The sequence below is a fragment of the Sodiomyces alkalinus genome, assembly GCF_003711515.1.
Source record: "Sodiomyces alkalinus F11 unplaced genomic scaffold SODALscaffold_11, whole genome shotgun sequence".
NCBI classification, from domain to species: Eukaryota; Fungi; Ascomycota; class Sordariomycetes; order Glomerellales; family Plectosphaerellaceae; genus Sodiomyces; species Sodiomyces alkalinus.
In genome coordinates, this window is record NW_021167089.1 from 1,167,807 (window position 1) to 1,187,412 (window position 19,606).

The window sequence follows — 19,606 nt, forward strand, 5'->3', positions numbered from 1 at the left end:
CCCCCAAGGTCCTCGGCTTCGTGATCGCAGGCCACGACACAAGCAGCACCACCCTCCTTTGGGGCCTGAAGTTCCTGACGGACCACCCCGGTGTCCGATCCACCCTCCGCGATGCCCTGCGCACTTCTCACGCCGCAGCCGCCCGAGACCGTCGAGCGCCGTCGGCGGAGGAGATCGCCCGCACTAATAAGGTTGCCTACCTGGACGCGGTGGTCGAGGAGATCCTCCGCTGCGGGTGCACTGTTCCCCTTCTCGAACGCCAGGCCACCACCGACACCACGCTCCTCGGCCACTTCATCCCGCGCGGCACCACCATCCTGGTCCCCATCTGGGGCCCCTCCATGTCCGAACCGGCGTGTGACGTCGACGAAGCCCTGCGGAGCCCGACTTCCCAGGCGGCTGGCGCCAAGGGGCGAGGCGGCCCGAAGACGTGGGACGAGGAAGGGATGGACCAGTTCCGCCCGGAGCGGTGGCTCGCGACGGATGGCGAGACGGGGGACACTGTTTTCGACTCTGCGGCTGGTCCGATGCTCACGTTTGGGTTGGGCATGCGCGGCTGCTTTGGCCGTCGATTGGCCTACCTTGAACTGAAGATCATGATCACCTTGATTGTGTGGCATTTTGAGCTGTTGCCTTGCGCTGAACAGCTCTCGGGGTATGCTGCGTATGATGAACTTACGAGGAAGCCTCGACAGTGTTTTGTCAGGTTGAAGGAGACTGAAATGTGGTACGAGTGAATGGGATGGACTTTGCTCGAGATGTAACAAGAATGGTTGAAACGGACGAGACTGAACCGTGGCCTTGGCTGTACCCTTACCGTACGATGAACACCCTTTAGGAATCATAGTAATAATCGAATGGCGACCATGTTTGGAAATTGGCCTCTTCTTCATTGAATCCCAACTTGAGCTGAGTGGCCCGTTGATGAGAAACTAGCTTCATCGCTTGCCAGGCTCGTCCTCCTCACTTGTCCAAACCGTGACCGTCCGTTTTCCACCTCGACTACCACGGTCGTTACCGTCTCCAGTTGGATGGCCAAGCCGTTCCCGACAGACGACAATAGACAAAAGAGAAAAGAAGAGACAAACAATAATATGTAGTAGTAAAAGACCATTATTAGAAACAAACAGAGCAGATGAAAGGAGAAATAGGGAGTGGTGACCCAAGTACCGGATATAGAGTGACTCGCGCTTCTCTAACTTGCAACGTATAACGCATCGTTCCCCGGAGTGTGCTACTGTATGCAGGGTGTATGTATGTATGCAGGTGGTGGGTGTAAAGCGGTTAAACGGTGAGATTGGCCCTACCTACGTTGTGCTTAAGAACGGCGCCACCTCCCCCTCCCCCTCCCCATAGGGACAGGACAGCCGCAGGTGGTAAGTGAGTGTGATTACTTGCCGATTGGGTCGTATTCGTGCTTCCTTTCCTATGGGTCAGGTCAGTGCGTCTGAAACAAGTTTGATGAAAGACTCGGATGGCCGTCGTGAGGACGACATGAGACCCTGGCCCAGAACCAAATGCCGAACCATCAGGAGGGTACAACGTAGCTCGGGAACAGATGAGTATATATGGATGGGAGTTGTATGCAGCGCAACTCCGACCATTGCTTGTGGATGGGCCAGACGATAGATAGCAAGGAGCCAGATCAGAGAGAGGGTGGGTGATGTTGATGTTTGGCGAGAGTCCAGATATGGATGTAATAATAATATAAGGTACGTTGTTGTAATTACGTGTACGGCTACGCGTTTCGCGTCGCTTTGAGAAGGCACGACATAGTTACGGAGTAATTGCGGAGTGATTACGGACTAATTACGGAAGAACTGGTATAATCTGCTTAGTCATACCAATCCAGGTGCTTTCCCCTGCCCAGTGCGTCCCTCGTCCCTCGTCCCTGCCGTTATTATTGTATCCTCTCCTAATAAGCTCCAACTCCCACAAACGTCAGCCTCTGACCTGACAGCCGGAATCCATTCCCTTTATATATTCATTCGGACGCCCAAAAGTCGACCAGACCGGATATCCTCTCCGAGTCGTCATCTCCGTTCGCCCCTCCCCTATTCCCAGCCAGCCACCCACTCTCTCGACCTTCCTCCTTTGGTAACCTCAACCTCCTCCTTGTTGATCCTTGTTGATCCTTGTTGGTCCTCCAACCGCCCAGGCCGCCACTAGCACCGGAAGAAGAAGGAACCAAAGACAGCTATCCCTTCGTCTTACATGTGCAGATGCAAGAAACGCGGTTATCGAATTTTCGCTTCGAATAACCAACCAACCTCGTCTTTCGCCCTGCTGTGTATGGGGGTATGAAGTATATGAAGTATTACTTTTATACTTATATGCGGTTGACAGTTGATCGTCGTCCAAGTTAGATTCGCCAGCGTCGCCAGGAGACACATGCTTTCGCATTTCGTACGACCAACCAACCCTATGGCGTCTCTGTGAAGAAGCTCTTCACCACCGAACGCCACGTGCTTGGGTCGGCCTCGAAGGATTCTTGAGACTGAGCACCATTGATTGGCCAATGCAATGCCAACCGTCGCCACGGGTTCTCCTTGTCTCTTCCCGTCATTCGTCTGTCTGTCCAGTCGTCGTCCATCGCCTCGGTCGCTATCATGATTCTATGTATCCCCCCCACCTTGTAAGACCCAGGACGGAAGCAGCTCTGATCCACCGACGGCCACGATAAGAACGAACCCGAGCCCGAGCCCGACCTATCAAGGCCCACACGTGGTTGCGACGCCCCCTGCCAACCCCCTATCTAGGTACAGAGTATGAAGCCGCAGGAGCATGAGCATGCAATGGCATCCCAGTACCAACAAACTCAAAACGCCTCCTCCCAGCCAGATTTGTTTATTGTCCATCTGCAGAGCATCTCGCGAAACGTGCAACGTGAAAACGTGCCAAACATACCCTGGCATGTTGTTCTCATCCAGTCTTCTCGCCGAATTCTGGACCCTCCCTGCCCCAACTGGGCCCCGAAGTCCCCAAATTCCCACCATGATCCCTTCGCTGTGTCTCAAGCCCGCCTGTCCCCTTGTCCCCCTGCCCGTCTGTGATCGACAGGTCTCCTCCTTTTCGGAATCGCCACCGCTTTCCCCCCATGATTATATATGTAGATCCGCGGCGCGTGTCTTACACACCCATCTGGGTACCTTTCACATCCACCAGGGCAGACTCTCTTTATTGCTCACTCTTTTCCTTCGACGACTAATTCGCGCCCGTGCGATTAGACATAAGACCGAAAGAGAGGGAAAGAGGGTAAGAGGGGGAAAAAAGAGAAATAGAAAAAAGAAAAGATGAGGACTTCACTGGCCTCATCCGCCCTGGCCTTGGCCTTGGCGGGCGTCGTGAGCGCCGTGCCACAGAAAGTCGACGAAGACCACCTGTATAGCTCACGCCTCGCCAAACGTGGTCTCGATGCCGACGGAAACTTCAACGTCTGTATGTTGGGCATTCCTTCTGCGCGCCTAGGCCCCTTCTACAACCACCGCTAACAACGTCTCTCTCTCAATTAGCCTTCTTTCACATCAACGATGTCCACGCTCACCTAGACGAATTCTCCTCTTCCGGCGCAGACTGTACCAACCCGTCCCGCGGCTGCTACGGCGGCTATGCCCGCGTCAAGCATACCGTCGATGAGCTGCGTCCCCTCTACGAGGACTCCCTGTGGCTCAACGCCGGCGACGAGTTCCAGGGCACCCTCTTCTACACCTACTACCGAGGCGAGAAGATCGCCGAGACCATCAACCAGCTCGGCTTCGACGCCATGACCCTCGGCAACCACGAATTCGACGGCGGCGACGACGAGCTCGGCGAGTTCCTCCTCAACCTGACCTTCCCCGTCATCTCCGCCAACATCCAGTCCAACCACACCGCCCTCAACCAGACCATCATCCCCTACAAGATCTTCGAGGACCAGGGCGTCGCCATCATCGGCGCCACCACCCCGACCACCCGCAACATCGCCAACCCCGGCCCGGGCACCCGCTTCCTCGACGTCGTCGACTCGGTCCAGGCCTGCATCGACGAGATCCGCGCCACCACCGACATCAAGCGCATCGTCGCCCTCACCCACATCGGCTACGCCGAGGACCAGGCCCTGGCCGCCGCCACCTCGGGCCTCTCCCTCGTCATGGGCGGCCACTCCCACACCCCGCTCGGCGACCTGCACCCGAACCCCCAGGGCGACTACCCCACCGTCGTCCAGGGCCGCGACGGCCACGACGTCTTCGTCGTCCAGGCCTGGCGCTGGGGCGAGTACGTCGGCTACATCGACGTCAGCTTCGACGCGGACGGCCACCCGGTCTCGTACCACGGCGGGCCCATCCACTTGGACAACACCACCGCCCAGGACGCCGCCCTGCAGGCCCAGATCGACGAGTGGCGCGGGCCCTTCGAGGAGTTCGCCGGCGTCGTCGTCGGCTACACCAACGTCGACCTCGTCCAGGCCACGTGCCAGACCGAGGAGTGCACCCTGGGCAACGTCATGGCCGACGCCATGTACGAGTACCGCCTCGAGACCAGCGAGGACCGCCCGCCCGACTTCGCCCTCATCAACGCCGGCGGCATCCGCGCCGCCATCGAGGCCGGCAACGTCACCCGCGGCCAGGTCCTCACCTCGTTCCCCTTCGGCAACGCCATCACCGAGCTCACCTTCTCCGGCGCCGACGTCCGCCGCCTGCTCGAGGGCTGCGTCAGCCGCGTCAACCAGTTCAACGGCGAGCCCATCACCTCGGGCTTCCAGGTCTCCGCCTCCGTGCGCCTGCGCTACAACCCGGCCCTCGACCCGGGCGAGCGCATCGTCTCGCTGCTGATCGACGGCGAGGAGGTCGTCGACGACGAGGACTACATCGTCGTCACCCTGGACTTCCTCGCTGGCGGCGGCGACAACATGTTCGAGCTCACCACCGACTACGTGCCCCTCGACCTGCAGGACGAGGTTCTCATCCGGTACCTCGGGAACAACAGCCCCATCGATGCCGAGATAGAGGGCCGTTTCGAGGCGACGGACGAACTCCCTGGCCCGGAGCCTACCTCGTCGGCTGCCCCTCCCACCTCGACCCGCACGTGCATCCCCCGCCCTAGGGTGACCGGCCTGTAGACGTTTGTCTATTGTCTACTGTCTTTTTGCTTGCAAGCCGTGTATGGATAGTCGGATAGTGCAAGTCGGGGAGGAGAATAGACGAAATTAATTATTATACTTAGTGCTAGCTAGTAGAAACAATCAGGGCGAAGGAACATACCTCTTTTCCTCATTTGTTTCTTTTCTCCCTCAAGAGCCGACGTGACCTTTGAGAACTGCTTCCCCGCAAAACAAGGGAAGACAATGCCCATGCCCCCCCCTTTTTTTTTCGTTCTTCCTTTTCTTTTTTTTCTGTTTTACTCCGTAATTACCGACAAGTTACCTTTGATACACAACCAGTACAAGTACAAATCTGTGGCATGACAAAAAGACCGAAGCACAAGCCCTTTACATAATCACATGTACCTTGGCCTTCCGTAACACATCTCGCCTCCAACATCGCTGCCTCTCACCCACCATCATCACCATCACTATCAATTACAACTTTTAATCAATTATTCATCTCCATTTCCTGTGCTACCCAATCCAAGCATCAAAGAACTCCCCCGTCTTCACAGCACCACTATATACTATATAATACCCGGACTGCGTTACTGCCTATATCTCGAAACAGGTGCTTTAACTCACTCCTTACATGACGCCCAACTCGCCGGCGTCAGCCTCAGCATCGTCGCCATCATCAGCCAAACCATTCCAACCAGTACAGACATTACGTCGTACCCGCTTCGTCCTCATATCCGATACCCACAGATGCACTCCAGCCCTGCCCCGCGGAGACGTCCTCATTCACGCCGGCGACCTCACAAACCAGGGCTCTTTCTCCGAAGTGAGCTTACCTCTGCCCCCTTCCCCTAGTCTCCTGGTCCAACGTGGCTGATTACGGATGGTCACCAGCTCTCCCGTGCCATACAGTGGCTTGAAAAGACCGATTTCGAGGCAAAGATTGTCGTCGCAGGTAATTACTCTCTCCCCGCCCCCAAATGACAAGAGCGCCCCCCCTTTCACATGGCAAGATCTGCGACATGAACTGCCCAAATCTCTGATGCCCTTTTGGGGGATCGACATGCCAGGAAACCATGATTTGGCTTTAGACCGCGAGCTCGACAGGGGAAACGGCCCATCAGACTCATCTGCGGACGACTGCATCTCCCTCATGACCTCCTCCCCAAGTATCACCTACCTAACTCATGCCGCCGCTCAGATCCGCCTCACCTCACCCAAGGGCCCTCGTACTACTTTCAGGGTCTTCGGCTCCCCCTACTCCCCCCGCAACGCCCACCATGGCATCTTCGCAGCCTTTACCTACCCCCCGGCGCTCCCGACAGCACAGCCACAGCCACAGCCACAGCCACAGCCACCCGAGAGCCTGCCGACGTTGTGGGACGACATACCCCTCGACACCGACGTCGTCGTCACCCACACACCTCCCAGGACGCACTGCGACCACCAAATCAAAGACGGCCTCCCCGCGGGTTGCGAGGCGCTACGAAGGGCGTTATGGCGCGTAAGGCCGCGGCTGGCCGTGTGCGGCCATATCCACCAGGCCCGCGGTGCGGAGCGCGTTCTCTGGGAACTGGGGTGCGGCCATGTCGCCTTCCAAGAGGCAGGCGTGCGGCGCTGGGCTGATCCGGACCCGGCCGGGAGGAAGATGAGTCTCGTCGACCTGACTGCCAGAGACCGCGATCCGTTGCGAAACGACGGCTCGCATCGTCATACGACAGGGCCCAAGTCCGCCTCCGTGCCGCTCGCGGAGTCGGCCGAGGTCAAGGGGTTTGGGGGAGAACCAGCTTCTCATCGGTCTGATCAGACCGCCCTCCTAGGCAGACGGGGAAGACAGGAGACCTGTGTCGTCAACTGCGCCATAATGGCCAAAAGCTACCCCCACGTGGGTGGACGGACCATGAACAAGCCCATCGTAGTTGACTTGGACCTTCCGACTTGGGACCTTTAAACCGTTTGCGAGGGTGTGAGGGTGTGAGGGTGTGAGGACTATAGTAAGAAGTGTCTCTACACTTCATCTTGGTTCGGTGATATGGAACATACTGGAAAACAGTCTACAGCCAACATGTTGGTCTACTCTGTAAGCCCAGTTATCCATCTCACGGGCTTCGAACAGGCAAATGCCCTGGCTATCAATAGATAGCCATATCACCGTGCTCGAATATGGGTATCCCGGTGTAAACATACGTCTTATTCCACTCACCCACCCATCTTTGTTCCGGGGTCTTATCTTACTATGCACTTCGCTCGCATTCGTTTCTTCAGAGTACGGCGGACGAAATAGGTCTAGAGAAAATAGTGGTTAAAGAGCATCACTCAAGCCTTCCAACCAGCCACAGGGACTACTCAAATGCTACTTGGACAGTATGAAAACCATGGTTACTGTATGATGTTCGTGCCGAGCACCTCGATGTATCAGCCAATGTCGACCATTGCCTGTCATCCTGTTTTGCTGTAGTATATTCATACACAATGCGGGTCGAAAGGACGCGCATCGAGGCGTCATCTCCTTGACCAGCTGCCCCTGTCGAGAAATTCTTTGCCGTTTAAACAACTGCCCGCAACCACACAACCACCAGACCGTGGCACCATCCAGAATGTCGTCCCGTATACCCGAGGGCGCAGTAACCGCAGTAACCGCAGTTGCGAACACGTCGCAGGAGTGTGACGGGGGAGAATAGAAAAGAAGAAACCGAAAAAAAGTAATCCCCCCCTTTCCTTTTCCCCCAGTAAGGAATACCCAAAAAGATCCGGAAACGCCAAAAACTCCTACCTGCGCCCAAGGTAGCCAGCCCATGTTGCCGTTCGGTGGGGTATCGTCTCTAAAGTCGGAGGTAGTCCTGCCATCTTCCTTTCCCGTTTTAATCATGCAGGTCTATTTCATACCTGTTTCGTCCTGCCCAGAGCCCTTGCTGTCCCATATATCATGTCGCGGTCGCTGTCGTGGCCTTCGTCGTGGTCGTGTCTGTGCCCGTATCCGTGTCCGCGTTCGTCTCCTTGTTCATGCGACCCTCTGAATCTTGGTCTCCAAGACCGCGTTCCTTCAGGATAGCGAAAAGCTCCCCCATCCTCACCGGCCTGGTGAGAAAAAGATCCAGTCCGCTGGCGAAAGCTTCCTCCCGATCGCTTTGGGACCCCAAACCAGTGATGGCGATTACCGTAACTGGCGGTAGTTGACGGCTGCGTTCGAAATGTCTGATTTTACGGGTTGATTCTAACCCATCCATGACCGGCATATTGATATCTACGCAGAAGACTCGGTTAGTTTTCGAAACCACCCAACAACAACAATAACGAACACCCCCCCCCCCCCCCCCCCCCCCGGTCAAAGGTCTGGCTGGTTCAACAGAGAGACATACCCATCAGAATGCAGCAAAACTTGTCCGGGGATCCCGTGAATGTTTCTAGAGCCTCGAGGCCATTCGTAGCGGTACAATGTTCGCGGCGTAGACGTTTCATAAATGTGGAAAGAAGCTGCTCAAGGAATCAGAATTTGCAAAGCCTTTAAGAAATGGTACTGTAGCCAAGGGGGGATTCCGTCCAACCTTGAGATTGATTGGGTTGTCATCGACGACAAGGAAATGCGACCTGCGGCCGCCCGTCTTCTTCTCACTGTCATCGTCCACTGGGTATCCATTGGCTTGCTGACCACCAGTCTTGTTGCCGTCGTGGGCTGTGTGCTTGCCACTACTGGCCATTGCTTGGGCGCCGAGACTCAAGGTCTGCTCATCGTCGTGAATGTCCACATCCGTGGGGGATGTCAAATCCGAGGATATGCCAGGCGATGTAACTGACGTGAAATCGGAATCATCGTCTACACTGCCGAGTCGGCGTATTCCCTCTGGCATGGTCTTGACGACCTCCGGGGGTATCATCGCCTCTAGCGAGGCCTTTCCCGGACTGGCAACAATACAAATCCCTGACAAGCCATCTGCAATGGTCGAGACGATATTCGTGTCCATTGAGGCAGAGGATGGAGTTGGTTTAGCCGGCATTCTCGTGGCTTGCAATTCCCGCCAACGGTTGAGGACGGACACGACCGCTTTACCAAACTTTCGAGGGGTGTGCCTGATGAATTCATTTTCTATTAGTACTAGGTTTCACCATCATCTGGGAGAAACGACGCTCGCGGATAACTCACGGTTGATGGACGAACTCAAACGCGGAGTTCCTCCCCGACCACGGGGATGGGTCAACTTTCATGGCGTTCACAGCACTTTGGCAGACCACCACTGCCGGGACTGGATGTCGATCGAGGGTGGTCTTGTCCAGTCGACGGTAAGCAGTTTCACTGTAGATCGCCAGACCCACATCGGTAGCGACGAGACCATCCTCTAAGGTTCTCAGTTCGCAGAGTGTAATGTTGCACCACTTGAGGGGCAAGCTTTCCAGTGGGGGGACTGATGATTCGCCCGCCACGCTGGACTTGACCGGGACATCGCTGAATCCGATCGCAGATGCCCGGAGGGGTGGGATGGTGCGGCAGTCGAGGGAGCGCTTCTGGCTGTGGTTTTCTCGACTGTCTTGCTGCTTCTGGGCAAACGCCAACGGGATGGAGACGGTAACGGAAGTGCCTTGGCCGACGTGACTCTTCACACTGATTGAGCCGTTGAGAGAGACGACGATCTGACGGACGAGACTCAACCCCAAGCCGGTACCAGGCGCAAGGTGATCCTCCTGCGAGAACGGCGTGAACAGCTTGTTTCGCAGGAAGTCTTCACCGATGCCCTTGCCCGAGTCGGCGACAGTGAGCACGACCATGGAGTTCGGGTTCGCGCCCTTTTGTGCCATGTCTTCTTGCCTCAAGGTGATCTTGACGTGGCCACGAGAGGTATACTTGAGCGCGTTTCCAAACAGGTTCATGATGATCCGGCGGATAGCCCCCGGCTGCGTGCGGAACCACCAGTAGGGGTTCGGATCGATATCGACGATGACCTGTACGACCCCATGATCCTGGGGAAGTTCTTCAGAAACCGAAGTTTGCGTGCTTCCGGTGTCTGCCAAATAGATCGCATCAAGGCGTTCTCGTGGCGATGTCATGGGGCCCTTGGCACCGTGTCGTGCCAGTTGCGATGCCACCGTGTGCTGGAAACTGTGACCGATGAACACGCTTTCTATCACCTCTTCGGCCAAGACGTCCAGCGCGATATCAGAGACGAGCGTCACCATACCGGATTCGATGGACGCCTCGGCTTCCTTACTGAGACCGCGAACCGTCTTGACCTTTTTGCGTTGCGTTCTTGAAGAGCTCAAGAAGTTGTTGACTTTGCTGTAGGCAAGCAACTATTCACAAATGCGCCAGGCAGGCGTCGAGTTAGTCAATGACGAGCTGTGGACACATTACGGACCCCGTCCAATGGAAGAGACATAAAAAAAGAAAGAAAAAAGAAGAAAAAAAGAAGAAGAAGAAGTAAAAAAGGCGGTGACTTACATGATCAATGGTGTCAAGCAACGTCTTCCCGGAAATTTCAATGGCATGGACCACATCCATCTGAAAGACGTCGAGTTGGGTGTCATGGAGCAGCTCGGCGGCCGCCACCACACCGTGTAGTGGAGATCGTAACTCGTGACTCAGGGAACCCAGAATGTCCGTCTTCGCCTTATCGGCGACCATGGCGTCCAGCTTGCTGATTTCGGCCATTGTGATCATGCCGAAAGCTCTCAGGTAAGGCAAATCGGCATCGGTGGTGAGGATGCGGGTGGGAGTCTTGCTCCAAATGAAGCCACCGGCGTGCCACTTGTCGCGGAAAGGATCCCAAAGCGGGAAGAGGGCCACGCTCCTGGCGCCCGGGAAGAGCTTGCCAATGATCTTGGCCTCGCCACGGCGTGAATGTGGCGACCTGCGCCCCTTGGATGGCCTCGGCCCGCCGTTCTCGCCTTTATCTTCGGGCTCGGTGGCATCATCGCCGGAAGACGATTCCCCGGAATACCAGGCACCGGCTTCGTCGAAGCTGAATATCCTCCCATTGGGGTAGCGGCGGAGGAGTTTGGCGAGAGGCCTTTCCGTCATCATGACCGAATTGTTGACAGGTTTGTCGCCGTCGAGGGTGACCGACTTGTCCCGCCTAGAAACGGCAAAGACCTTGCAGGGCTGCTCATCCTGGCGGTTATGGATCTGGCTGGAGGAGCTATCTTCGCTGCTGGAGGTGAGGTCGTCGACAGAATCGACGTGAGTGGTGAGATGGGCGGACTCGACAAGGCGGCCGAAAGAACCCACGCTCGCATCGAGGAAGATAGTTCCCTCAACATCGAGGCACTCTCTGACGATGTCAGCAGCCGTAGTGAGGATCTTGACCATCTCGGTTTGATGCGGGTCGACGGGGGGCTTTGGACTCCGGTTGGTGGAGGCGGAAGCGCCGGTAGAGGGGACGGTGTCGACCGACTCAGTGGACTCGCTCTTCTGCGAGGCGGGCGGTGCGTCCTTTACGGTGGCGATGGGCCGGAGGGGGCTCTCGGGTCGATTGCGCGGTTGAACTTGGACACCATCTTCGGTCACACTGACCGTGTGGGTTGGGCTGGCAGAGGCATCTCTGTCACCATTCAGATGGGCATTGCAATGGGCAGGGTGGAGCTTCTTCTTCTTGGGCCACCAAGTGGAGGGTTCGTCCTTGCCTTGAATGAAATTGCCCAGGCCGAGCACCATGCGTTCGCTACGAAGATAGCTGTCGTTAACGCGCCTTGACTCCAAGTAGCCCATGACAGTCTGAGATACGTCAACAATGAGCTGGAGAGCAGCCGAGTCGAGGCCGGCGGCCCTAGGCGTGACGTCGAAGAGGCTCAGGACGCCAATATTAAGGCCTTTCGGCGAGCGGATGGGGACGCCAGCGTAGAATCGGTAATGCGGGGCATCGCGGATATAAGGACGGTCAGCAAACCGGGTGTCCTCAGCGAGGTTGGGGATCACGGAGACATGGAGGTCCCCATTGGGAGGCTGGACGAAGGAGCCGGGGGTATCCGGACCGCCGGTGACACCAAGGAGGACGTGCTCGCAAATGCCATAAGATCGAGGGACAGCGGCCCCACAAAGCCACAAGTGATTTCGACCTTCCTCGGGGTACTGGATGCCCGGGCTGAGAGGGATGGACTGAGTGGCCTCGGCGACCACATACTGGTGTTCGCGGTCGAAGAGGGAGATGAGAGCGCGGGTGGTGTTGAGGCGAAGGGAAGCCAGCTGGGCAAAGGCGGTTAAGGCTGAGTCGGCACAAGAAGCGACGGCATCACGGGGGACGGGAGCCGTTGGGTCGTTGACCACTGCAGTTGGAACAGGGAAGGCGTGTTGATATCTGAGGGAACGACAGACACGGCGGTCAGTCGAAACGAAGATAGAAAGGTATGTATATATGTAAGACCGACATGTTGAGGTGCAAGGGGTGAGGAAGGGGGAACGGGGAACGGGGAACGGGGAAAACGGGGACGGGAAGGGGAAGGGAGACAACGTACTTGAGGGTTTCCCGTTCACGGGCGCCCTCGAAATTCTGGTGCATGATTTTTGAGTTGAGATAGAGGGAGATGAAGCGGAAGAGGAAGAGGAAGAGGAAACCGGGTCGAGACTTTTCGCGATGAGGTCTACGGAGTACGAGACCATGACCGATAGGAATAGGTTACTTTACAGAACTCGTCACGGTACGCAGTAGGTAGGGTAGATTTCGATTCCGATTTCGATCTGTGGAGTTCCGATCCCTACCTAGGGTAAGGTAGTTATTGGTTTTTGATTATAAGTATTGATTGTAGTAGGTTCAATATCGTAGGGTTGAATATTGTAGGTTCAATATCGTAGGGTTGAATATTGTAGGTTCAATATCGTAGGGTTGAATATTGTAGGTTCAATATCGTCAGGTAGGGTTCAAGATCGCAAGGTACGGAGGAGGTCCGTGAGGTGGCCATGGGAAACAGCAGCAACTGAGCAGAAGAAAGAAGGGGCCCTCGGCTGAGATACTGTCGCTCTTGCCATTGAAGAACGACGCCACCTACGCACACCCGCTTCACCTTTTGGTTGATGCGAATATCCACACGTACCGAGTAGTATTCGTACACACCTAACGTACTCCGGAGGTACGGGTACGGCCTGATCAAGTACCTTATGCAAGGGTAGGACGTCAGGTCAGGGGAAGGCGGCAAGGGAAAGAGATACCGATATAGATACTTCGGATGTATAGAATAATTATAGAAAAGGAGAAGGGAAAATGGGATTTTTAGGTAGCGACTGAAGGGAAACGACAAGAAAAGCAGGGATCGAAACAATCGGAAGGGGATCGCCAACACCTATGTCGATAGGGGTAAGGTGGGAAGAGGAAATATATCAAGGTGGTTCCTCTGCTGCCCCACGGCCATGGGAAGAAAGCAAGGCACTACACTACTGATCCTTGGGGTGGTCCTGTATCCTTGTCTTCCCTTGATTGTCTTGATTTGCTCCGGTTTGTCCCTGGCAAAACCATTACGCGTAAAGGAAGGCCCGGAGCGTTTTCTCCAGTCGAGCCACTGAGGAGACGAAATTGTATTCTCCGGTGTATAAGGTACGTACGAAAGTACCTTGCAACTAGTGCTTCAGTAGCAGCAAAGTCGTGCTTCCCCTACCTGTAGGTAGCCGCGTCACAGAAATAAATGGAAAGGGTCAACCCTGGGATCCGCAAATTCCCAGATATCGAATTTCACACCCATATCCATACATATCCATACTACCTCCGTCATGGGAATTTTTACAGAGTTGCCCGACATCACGGTACAATGTACCGAGGTACACCCTAGGTACCTTATTAAGTGAGGGGTGCCTAGGTATTCCAAAACGGCTAGCCCGTCTTTAGACTTGTTACCTACCTTAGTTCACATGAGAATCGGATCATATGTACCTAGTGTTGTATGTACAACGTACGTGCTGATTGGTATCCGTCCCCACACCATTTCCGAAGTACACATGTATAATTGCCTGCTTAACCTACCTCTTAGGTACTTATATTAAGTCGGACCACCCCCCACCCGCCCACCCCCTCTAACCGCCTACCTAACCGAGACGACTTAATCTAAGAATAAATCTATTTTCACCTATAATATAGCTATTCTAGTAGGAATTCTATATATATAGATTTAAATCTAGCTTTGTGGCCCTTAGGTAATATATTAATTAGCTTAATTAACGCCTCCCCCCTTTATCGCGCCCTTATAATTACCTCGACACCACGACGCACACACGGCACCACCACGGCACCGAGGCGACTCACATCCTTATATAGACGGCGACTGTTAGCATACTGGTAATAGGCCGCGCCTGTTCCCGTAGTGTTAGCGTAAGCTTCTATATCGTCGGGGTAAGTGCCTAAACGCTTACTATAACGAATGTAACTGCCCCACGTCAGCGCTACGACACCACTCCGACGCCACCGAGGGCTATATACGGCATAACACGAACTATGCCGCGCTCGTAGCGGCGATTATTATTATTGGTGTTGGTGTTATTAGGAGACGATATCTACGACTATTAGCACGCTGCCACCGAGGCACCGCCGCGCTATAAAGAGAACTTATATTATACTGCCACTTCGGATTACTTATTTATATATATGAATTAATACTATACTACCTAGTTAACCCCTACGCCACCACGCTACCGCGACGCCACCCACGAAGCACCTATAGTTAAATTATAAGGAAGAAATAACGAGGAAAACTAGAGGGTTCACTATTAGTATAGAGCCGTAACAATAAGCCTACGGTACCGTAAGCGGGTATAGATCGGGAGGAAAACCTATAACGAACTTATTAGCGTTATAGAAGGAAAAGAGAGGAAAAAGAGGCACGAAGACCTTATAGGATATTAACTATCTAAATTTTATAATAGGGTAGAGCACTATCCTCCCTACCTGCCGCCGGATATAGCAGGAACCTACTTAGGGGAGGCAGGAGGCGCCTGCCTCCCCTATACTCTTTATTAACCGAACGGAAGGAATAAAAGGCATAATCCTCGGAGACGTAGGGAGGCCGAGGCTAAAGGGACGTAACTGCCGCACCGCGGAGGCGCGGCGGTACCCCCCTCGGCCTCCACTCCGTCGCTAACGATTAGCTTAGGCTAACCTACCTAACCACTAGCCTGCCATACTTCCCGTTAGCCACTAGCCTAGAGGTATAATCCAGATACGTAGCAGAGACGAACCGGGGCCACGTCGGCCCCGTAGCGGCACTACTCCACCTAAGGAAGTGTATAAAGGTTTTCCCCGGGTTTTACCTGGGTTTTCCCCTCTATAGCCACCCGAGAAGGACCGTATAGCCTAGAAAGGCTCCTAAAATAATAATTATAGATTAGTTAGGATAGCGGAGTAAGATTAATAATAATAATAATAATAATTACCTCGATAGAGGTAAACTATTCGTTTACCTCTAAAGGCATTTTTACCCTCTTTTTCAGCCTTTCTAGATCTAATTATACCTTTAACTAACTAAGCTAGAATTACCTCTTTACTATTAAAACGTCTTTTTTATCTAATACCTTTAATACTTTCGTAAATAGCCGCTAAGTATAGCGGGTAATAATATAAGGGGTTTTCCGGCTAAAAGATAGCTCTTTCTATATCTCCCGAAGATCCTATAAGCCCTAGGACATTACTTACTAATTTTAGCTAGTACTAGCTTACCTTAAAGGAGTTATCGGGCGTATACGGGAATCCTTATCTAAGAGCTATAGGCTTAGAACTACCTTTACCCGATTAACCGGCTACTACCCTAATACCTATTATCCTGCTTTAATATTCCTCGCGATAATAGCGTCGTTTCGTGCCTTACTATAATAGGCGAGGAAATTCTACTTCCCGATTAGCGCGTTTCTACGCAGGTATGTTGCAAACCTGTTACTGCAGGACATCCGACTGCGCAACTTGGCTTCTGTAGCACTTACCGGATACCTTAACAAGGTAGGCTAATGCGACTGTGTGACTGTGGCAACTATCATCAGACAATCGGTTGCAAAGCCTCGAGATGGTCCATGAAGCCTTCGTCTGTACCGCTGTGCCAGACGGCCTCAATAATTTGCTAACCTCGCATCTCCCCGCCTCTCTCCCTCTCCTTCGCCGCCTCCAGTCTACCTCCTTTCCGGGAGGAAGCACCCCTTCCTCCCGTGTCCTAGTTGCCACCGATGACCCCATTCAGGGGATCGGACAGCCAGGGTCCCCCGAACAAAATCATACAATCTGCCGAACGCCAAGGCACTTCACGGCCGCGTACCTGGATCTCTCCCGCGGACCCGAGACTAACATGTGGATCTACTCGACCCTGGAGGATGCCCTGAACGACTCCGCTTCTCCTGCTCTCCCTCCCGACGAGGTGGCCTTGGCCGAAGCCCAGATTCTCTCCGTCCTCCATGGCGTGCGGCGCCTCGTCCATGAGCACGACGCCCCACTTGCCTACCCAAGCGCCGTGCTCATCGGTACCATAAATAACCATGTGCGTCAAATAATTCGCGCCCGCGCTCCTGGATTTTCTATCACCGAAAGGGGTGACTATGACAAGTTCCTCTTCCGAGTAGTTGAGCTGCCCTCTGCCGACGTTGCTCTGCCAGAGGGCATGCGCTATGGCAGGCCTACACTCGACAACTGCCATGTTGTCAAGGCACGAACGCACATTCCGCGAGAGGTGTATGTTCATAAGTCTAATTCATAAATTCGCAACAAGCGGGACATCTGGTGACGGGGCTCGACACGTGCTGATGCGTGGGCTTATCTGACGCAGAAAAACGCTTCTTGCCCTCTCGGGCATGGTCATCAGACTCCGAGACGGGACGCCGATTGCGTGGGCGTTTCTCGGTACGTATAACCTTCACTACCTATCACCTAATAGCCACACATACCTTAGCCACCTTGTTAAACAACTAAACGCGTACGTACGACGTACGTAGCCCCTGATGGCTCCTTGGCCAGCCTGCATTGCGAGGTAAAGCTTTATACCTATACCCCCCGACGCCCCCAGTTTACGTCTCCTGCTCCTTCAGGACCGTTGACTCCTAGATCCAAACCGCACAGGATCCATACCGCCGCAGGGGCTTGGCCAGCGCAGTGGCGGTCAAGCTCTTACGCGAAAGAACGACGGAATACGGCACCGACGGATGGGGATCAGCCGATGTGGCCGCGGACAACGCAAGTAGCCAGGCCGTGTGTAGAAGCTTGAACGGCAAATCTTCCTGGGTTGTGTCTTGGTAAGTCGATATTATCACTTGCTTGTTCAGATCGCAACTGAACGACGTGGCAAAGGATTTTGCTACACACTGAAGAAGAGAAGTGACGCGGAATTTGGCTTCACTACCTGGCCTATCGGATCTAGGTCTCGTCTCCGTGGAATTTAGCTCTCACCAGGGCGGATTCAACACACTGGAGGGAGATCGGAGAACGACCGAATGTATCCGAGTAAGAGTAAGACCATGATCAGAAACAATAACATGTCCTAGCTTAGCGTCGATTGCCTACCTTACTGAAGTCTCTACCCGTCCGAGTGAGATGCCAGTACTCCCCGTTAATTATGACATAACTAGGACGCCGACGGCTGGGTATGATGTAATCTTCAGAAGCTCCATTGACATGGAGTCTAACAACGGCAGCAACGAACAACGAACAGTGGAGCGGCTGAAGTCATTCTTTCATCTCATTCCATTTTGCAATCGGGAGATGTCTACCTCAGTAAAATGTATCCTCGGCTTCCAGGCAAGCCTAAAGGTACACTGTCGCGACAAAGTCACGCGTGGTCGTGGTGATGTCATGTCCTTGAAGCTCAAACTTCTTATACGGCAGTGCCCGCATTCTCTGGTCGATCTCGCAAATTAACATCAATCAGTTCTTTTCAAAACTGTCAACCCAAGAGAGGAATTCCACGATCACCCGAATAACTCGAAGCGACTTTCTACTCTGAACCTGAATTCGCAATAGAACCTGAAAATGTCTGGCAAGGCTCCTAGCGAAGGAACTAAGGTACGTAAACCCCCCCCCCCCGGACATGCCATGAATGAAGTAGGCATGAGCTGGAGGTGATCATTCATCAATACTCACAATACCTTTTATTGACAGGTTACCGTGGGCAAAGACGCCCCTGTAAACCAAGAGGGCGCCGGTCGCGTCTCTGGATCCCTCGCCGCCGAGTCTATGGCTCATGGTGGACAATTTTCCGAGAACACTGGCGCAAAAACCAAGTCCGAATCCGGGATCACGAAGCAGTCTGGCAACGAAAACGTTCCGTCGGCTACAGAATCGAGCGGCAAGCTGCAGAGCGCGACATCAGTCCTCGGCGCCAGCGGTGGCCAGGGAGGAGCAGCCCCTACCTACATCGCCAGCCAGTACATTAAGGACAAGTCGGGCCCGCACGGCAAGAACCTGAAGGAGGGCATCGACTACGAGGGCACCGAGGACGGCCTCCAGAAGGCCCTAAACGCCGAGCCCGGAAGCGAGGACGACCCCGCACGGTTGGCGGAGCGGCAGTTCCAGCAGACCCAGCTGCGGGCCGCTGGTGGTACGGGGCCCAAACAGCAGCATGCGGGCGGGGAGACGATGTATGAGAACCTCAAGAGCAATGAACAAGCCTGAGGCCTTTCCTGTATTATGTGTACGGAGTACACGGGCTGGCTTGCGAAAGGTGAAAAGTCTCCTGTTGGTCGAGATACGTTGTGTATAATTAATAGCACCAAGCTGTCTTCAGAAATGGCAGCCAATCCACCTTCAAATAATTTATGATGAGATACATACCCGAAAAGAAGGCATCTTCCAATACATGTGAAGGGACACGTAAATTCAAGTCTTCTGATTTTCGGGTAAGACAATGCCAGAGAATTGGGTATGTTTCAATTAGCAAGCCACTTGGTTATCAGAAACAGGCGCCGGAAAATGGTGAGCAATCTCGGTAAGCCATCCCGGTAGCTCACTCGGCGTGGCCCTGAAATGGACCACAAATAGTTCCGCGAACCAAATCGCCCAGACATCACACCAGTAAATACAGCAATCTTGGTGAAGTTAAGGCATCCTAGGATTTATTACTCGGCAGTCCAGAACTACGAGACGAGCTTTAGCTGACAGTGTCGGGCTCGCCTGCCTGCACTATTTGAGGTCTTGCCAACCGGGACTGGGGAACCATTACCAAAAGGTGCGATGGCGGAGTGGTTAACGCGCAGCGCTGCTATTAGAATCTTCTAGGTAATAATATAACGCTGTTCCTTCGGGAGCGTGAGTTCGAATCTCACTCGCATCGTTTTGCTCTTCTGACACAAAGATTCACGTGATTCAACAACATGAGTTGCTGATGACATAGGTAGGTATATCGTATGGACAATTCACGCAGAGGCAAGGAAGAGAAGAAGAAGACCTGAGAGGTGCAGCTCGGGGTGCGTAGGTAGGTAATATAACCTGATTATACAAAATAGGATTATTGTTTAAGTCTTATTTTTTCTTGTTATATCGAAGAAAGCAAAGGCTTACGATTAGGTGCGAATATCAGGGCATTAATACCTTAGGCATAAGGCAGCACAGCCCCGCCAACTTTTTGCTTGATGCCTTACTTTACTGCATG

At 53.9% G+C, this 19,606-nt stretch overlaps 8 protein-coding genes and 1 non-coding gene across 9 annotated transcripts in view; 7 read left to right on the forward strand and 2 right to left on the reverse strand.

Moving 5' to 3' along the window:
• The window catches only part of SODALDRAFT_328928 (cytochrome P450), a 2,449-nt gene extending 1,576 nt beyond the window's left edge, over positions 1-873 (forward strand). The window contains exon 2 of the mRNA XM_028610806.1: positions 9-873. Coding sequence (XP_028463370.1) covers positions 9-737 — 729 coding nt within the window. The 3' untranslated portion in view covers positions 738-873. The remainder of the gene's footprint in view (positions 1-8) is intronic.
• Positions 874-2,589: 1,716 nt separating this feature from the next.
• Positions 2,590-3,504, forward strand: SODALDRAFT_69768 (hypothetical protein). Its single transcript, XM_028615592.1, has one exon. The coding sequence runs from the start codon at positions 2,785-2,787 to the stop codon at positions 3,295-3,297; it is 513 nt and encodes a 170-aa protein (XP_028463371.1). The 5' UTR covers positions 2,590-2,784; the 3' UTR covers positions 3,298-3,504.
• Positions 2,796-5,225, forward strand: SODALDRAFT_381728 (5'-nucleotidase domain-containing protein). The gene is made up of 3 exons (XM_028615182.1): positions 2,796-3,049; positions 3,166-3,438; positions 3,513-5,225. Exons 2-3 carry the CDS (start codon positions 3,294-3,296, stop codon positions 5,096-5,098), a joined length of 1,731 nt encoding a protein of 576 aa, XP_028463372.1. The 5' UTR covers positions 2,796-3,049; positions 3,166-3,293; the 3' UTR covers positions 5,099-5,225.
• A 392-nt stretch (positions 5,226-5,617) lies between these two features.
• Positions 5,618-7,116, forward strand: SODALDRAFT_69869 (hypothetical protein). The gene is made up of 3 exons (XM_028615593.1): positions 5,618-5,906; positions 5,975-6,035; positions 6,094-7,116. Exons 1-3 carry the CDS (start codon positions 5,715-5,717, stop codon positions 7,029-7,031), a joined length of 1,191 nt encoding a protein of 396 aa, XP_028463373.1. The 5' UTR covers positions 5,618-5,714; the 3' UTR covers positions 7,032-7,116.
• Positions 7,117-7,349: 233 nt separating this feature from the next.
• Positions 7,350-8,316, reverse strand: SODALDRAFT_69927 (hypothetical protein). Its single transcript, XM_028615594.1, has 2 exons — positions 7,967-8,316; positions 7,350-7,902 (listed from the first exon to the last, which is right to left on the reverse strand). Exons 1-2 carry the CDS (start codon positions 7,999-8,001, stop codon positions 7,434-7,436), a joined length of 504 nt encoding a protein of 167 aa, XP_028463374.1. The 5' UTR covers positions 8,002-8,316; the 3' UTR covers positions 7,350-7,433.
• On the reverse strand, positions 8,005-12,564 carry SODALDRAFT_337519 (hypothetical protein; the record flags this gene model as incomplete). The annotated part of the gene is made up of 7 exons (XM_028612700.1): positions 8,005-8,324; positions 8,440-8,554; positions 8,626-9,148; positions 9,222-10,363; positions 10,512-10,535; positions 10,566-12,363; positions 12,521-12,564. The coding sequence occupies 7 exons, from the start codon at positions 12,562-12,564 to the stop codon at positions 8,005-8,007; spliced, it is 3,966 nt and encodes a 1,321-aa protein (XP_028463375.1).
• Positions 12,565-16,036: 3,472 nt separating this feature from the next.
• On the forward strand, positions 16,037-17,654 carry SODALDRAFT_328936 (hypothetical protein). Its single transcript, XM_028610807.1, has 5 exons — positions 16,037-16,698; positions 16,793-16,866; positions 16,959-16,993; positions 17,083-17,255; positions 17,311-17,654. The coding sequence occupies exons 1-5, from the start codon at positions 16,043-16,045 to the stop codon at positions 17,339-17,341; spliced, it is 969 nt and encodes a 322-aa protein (XP_028463376.1). The 5' UTR covers positions 16,037-16,042; the 3' UTR covers positions 17,342-17,654.
• A 376-nt stretch (positions 17,655-18,030) lies between these two features.
• SODALDRAFT_69958 (hypothetical protein) lies at positions 18,031-18,855 on the forward strand. Its single transcript, XM_028615595.1, has one exon. It carries the CDS (start codon positions 18,193-18,195, stop codon positions 18,628-18,630), a length of 438 nt encoding a protein of 145 aa, XP_028463377.1. The 5' UTR covers positions 18,031-18,192; the 3' UTR covers positions 18,631-18,855.
• A 327-nt stretch (positions 18,856-19,182) lies between these two features.
• On the forward strand, positions 19,183-19,288 carry SODALDRAFT_t188. Its single transcript has one exon. It is a non-coding gene; the product is annotated as a tRNA-Ser (tRNA).
• Positions 19,289-19,606: the final 318 nt, after the last annotated feature.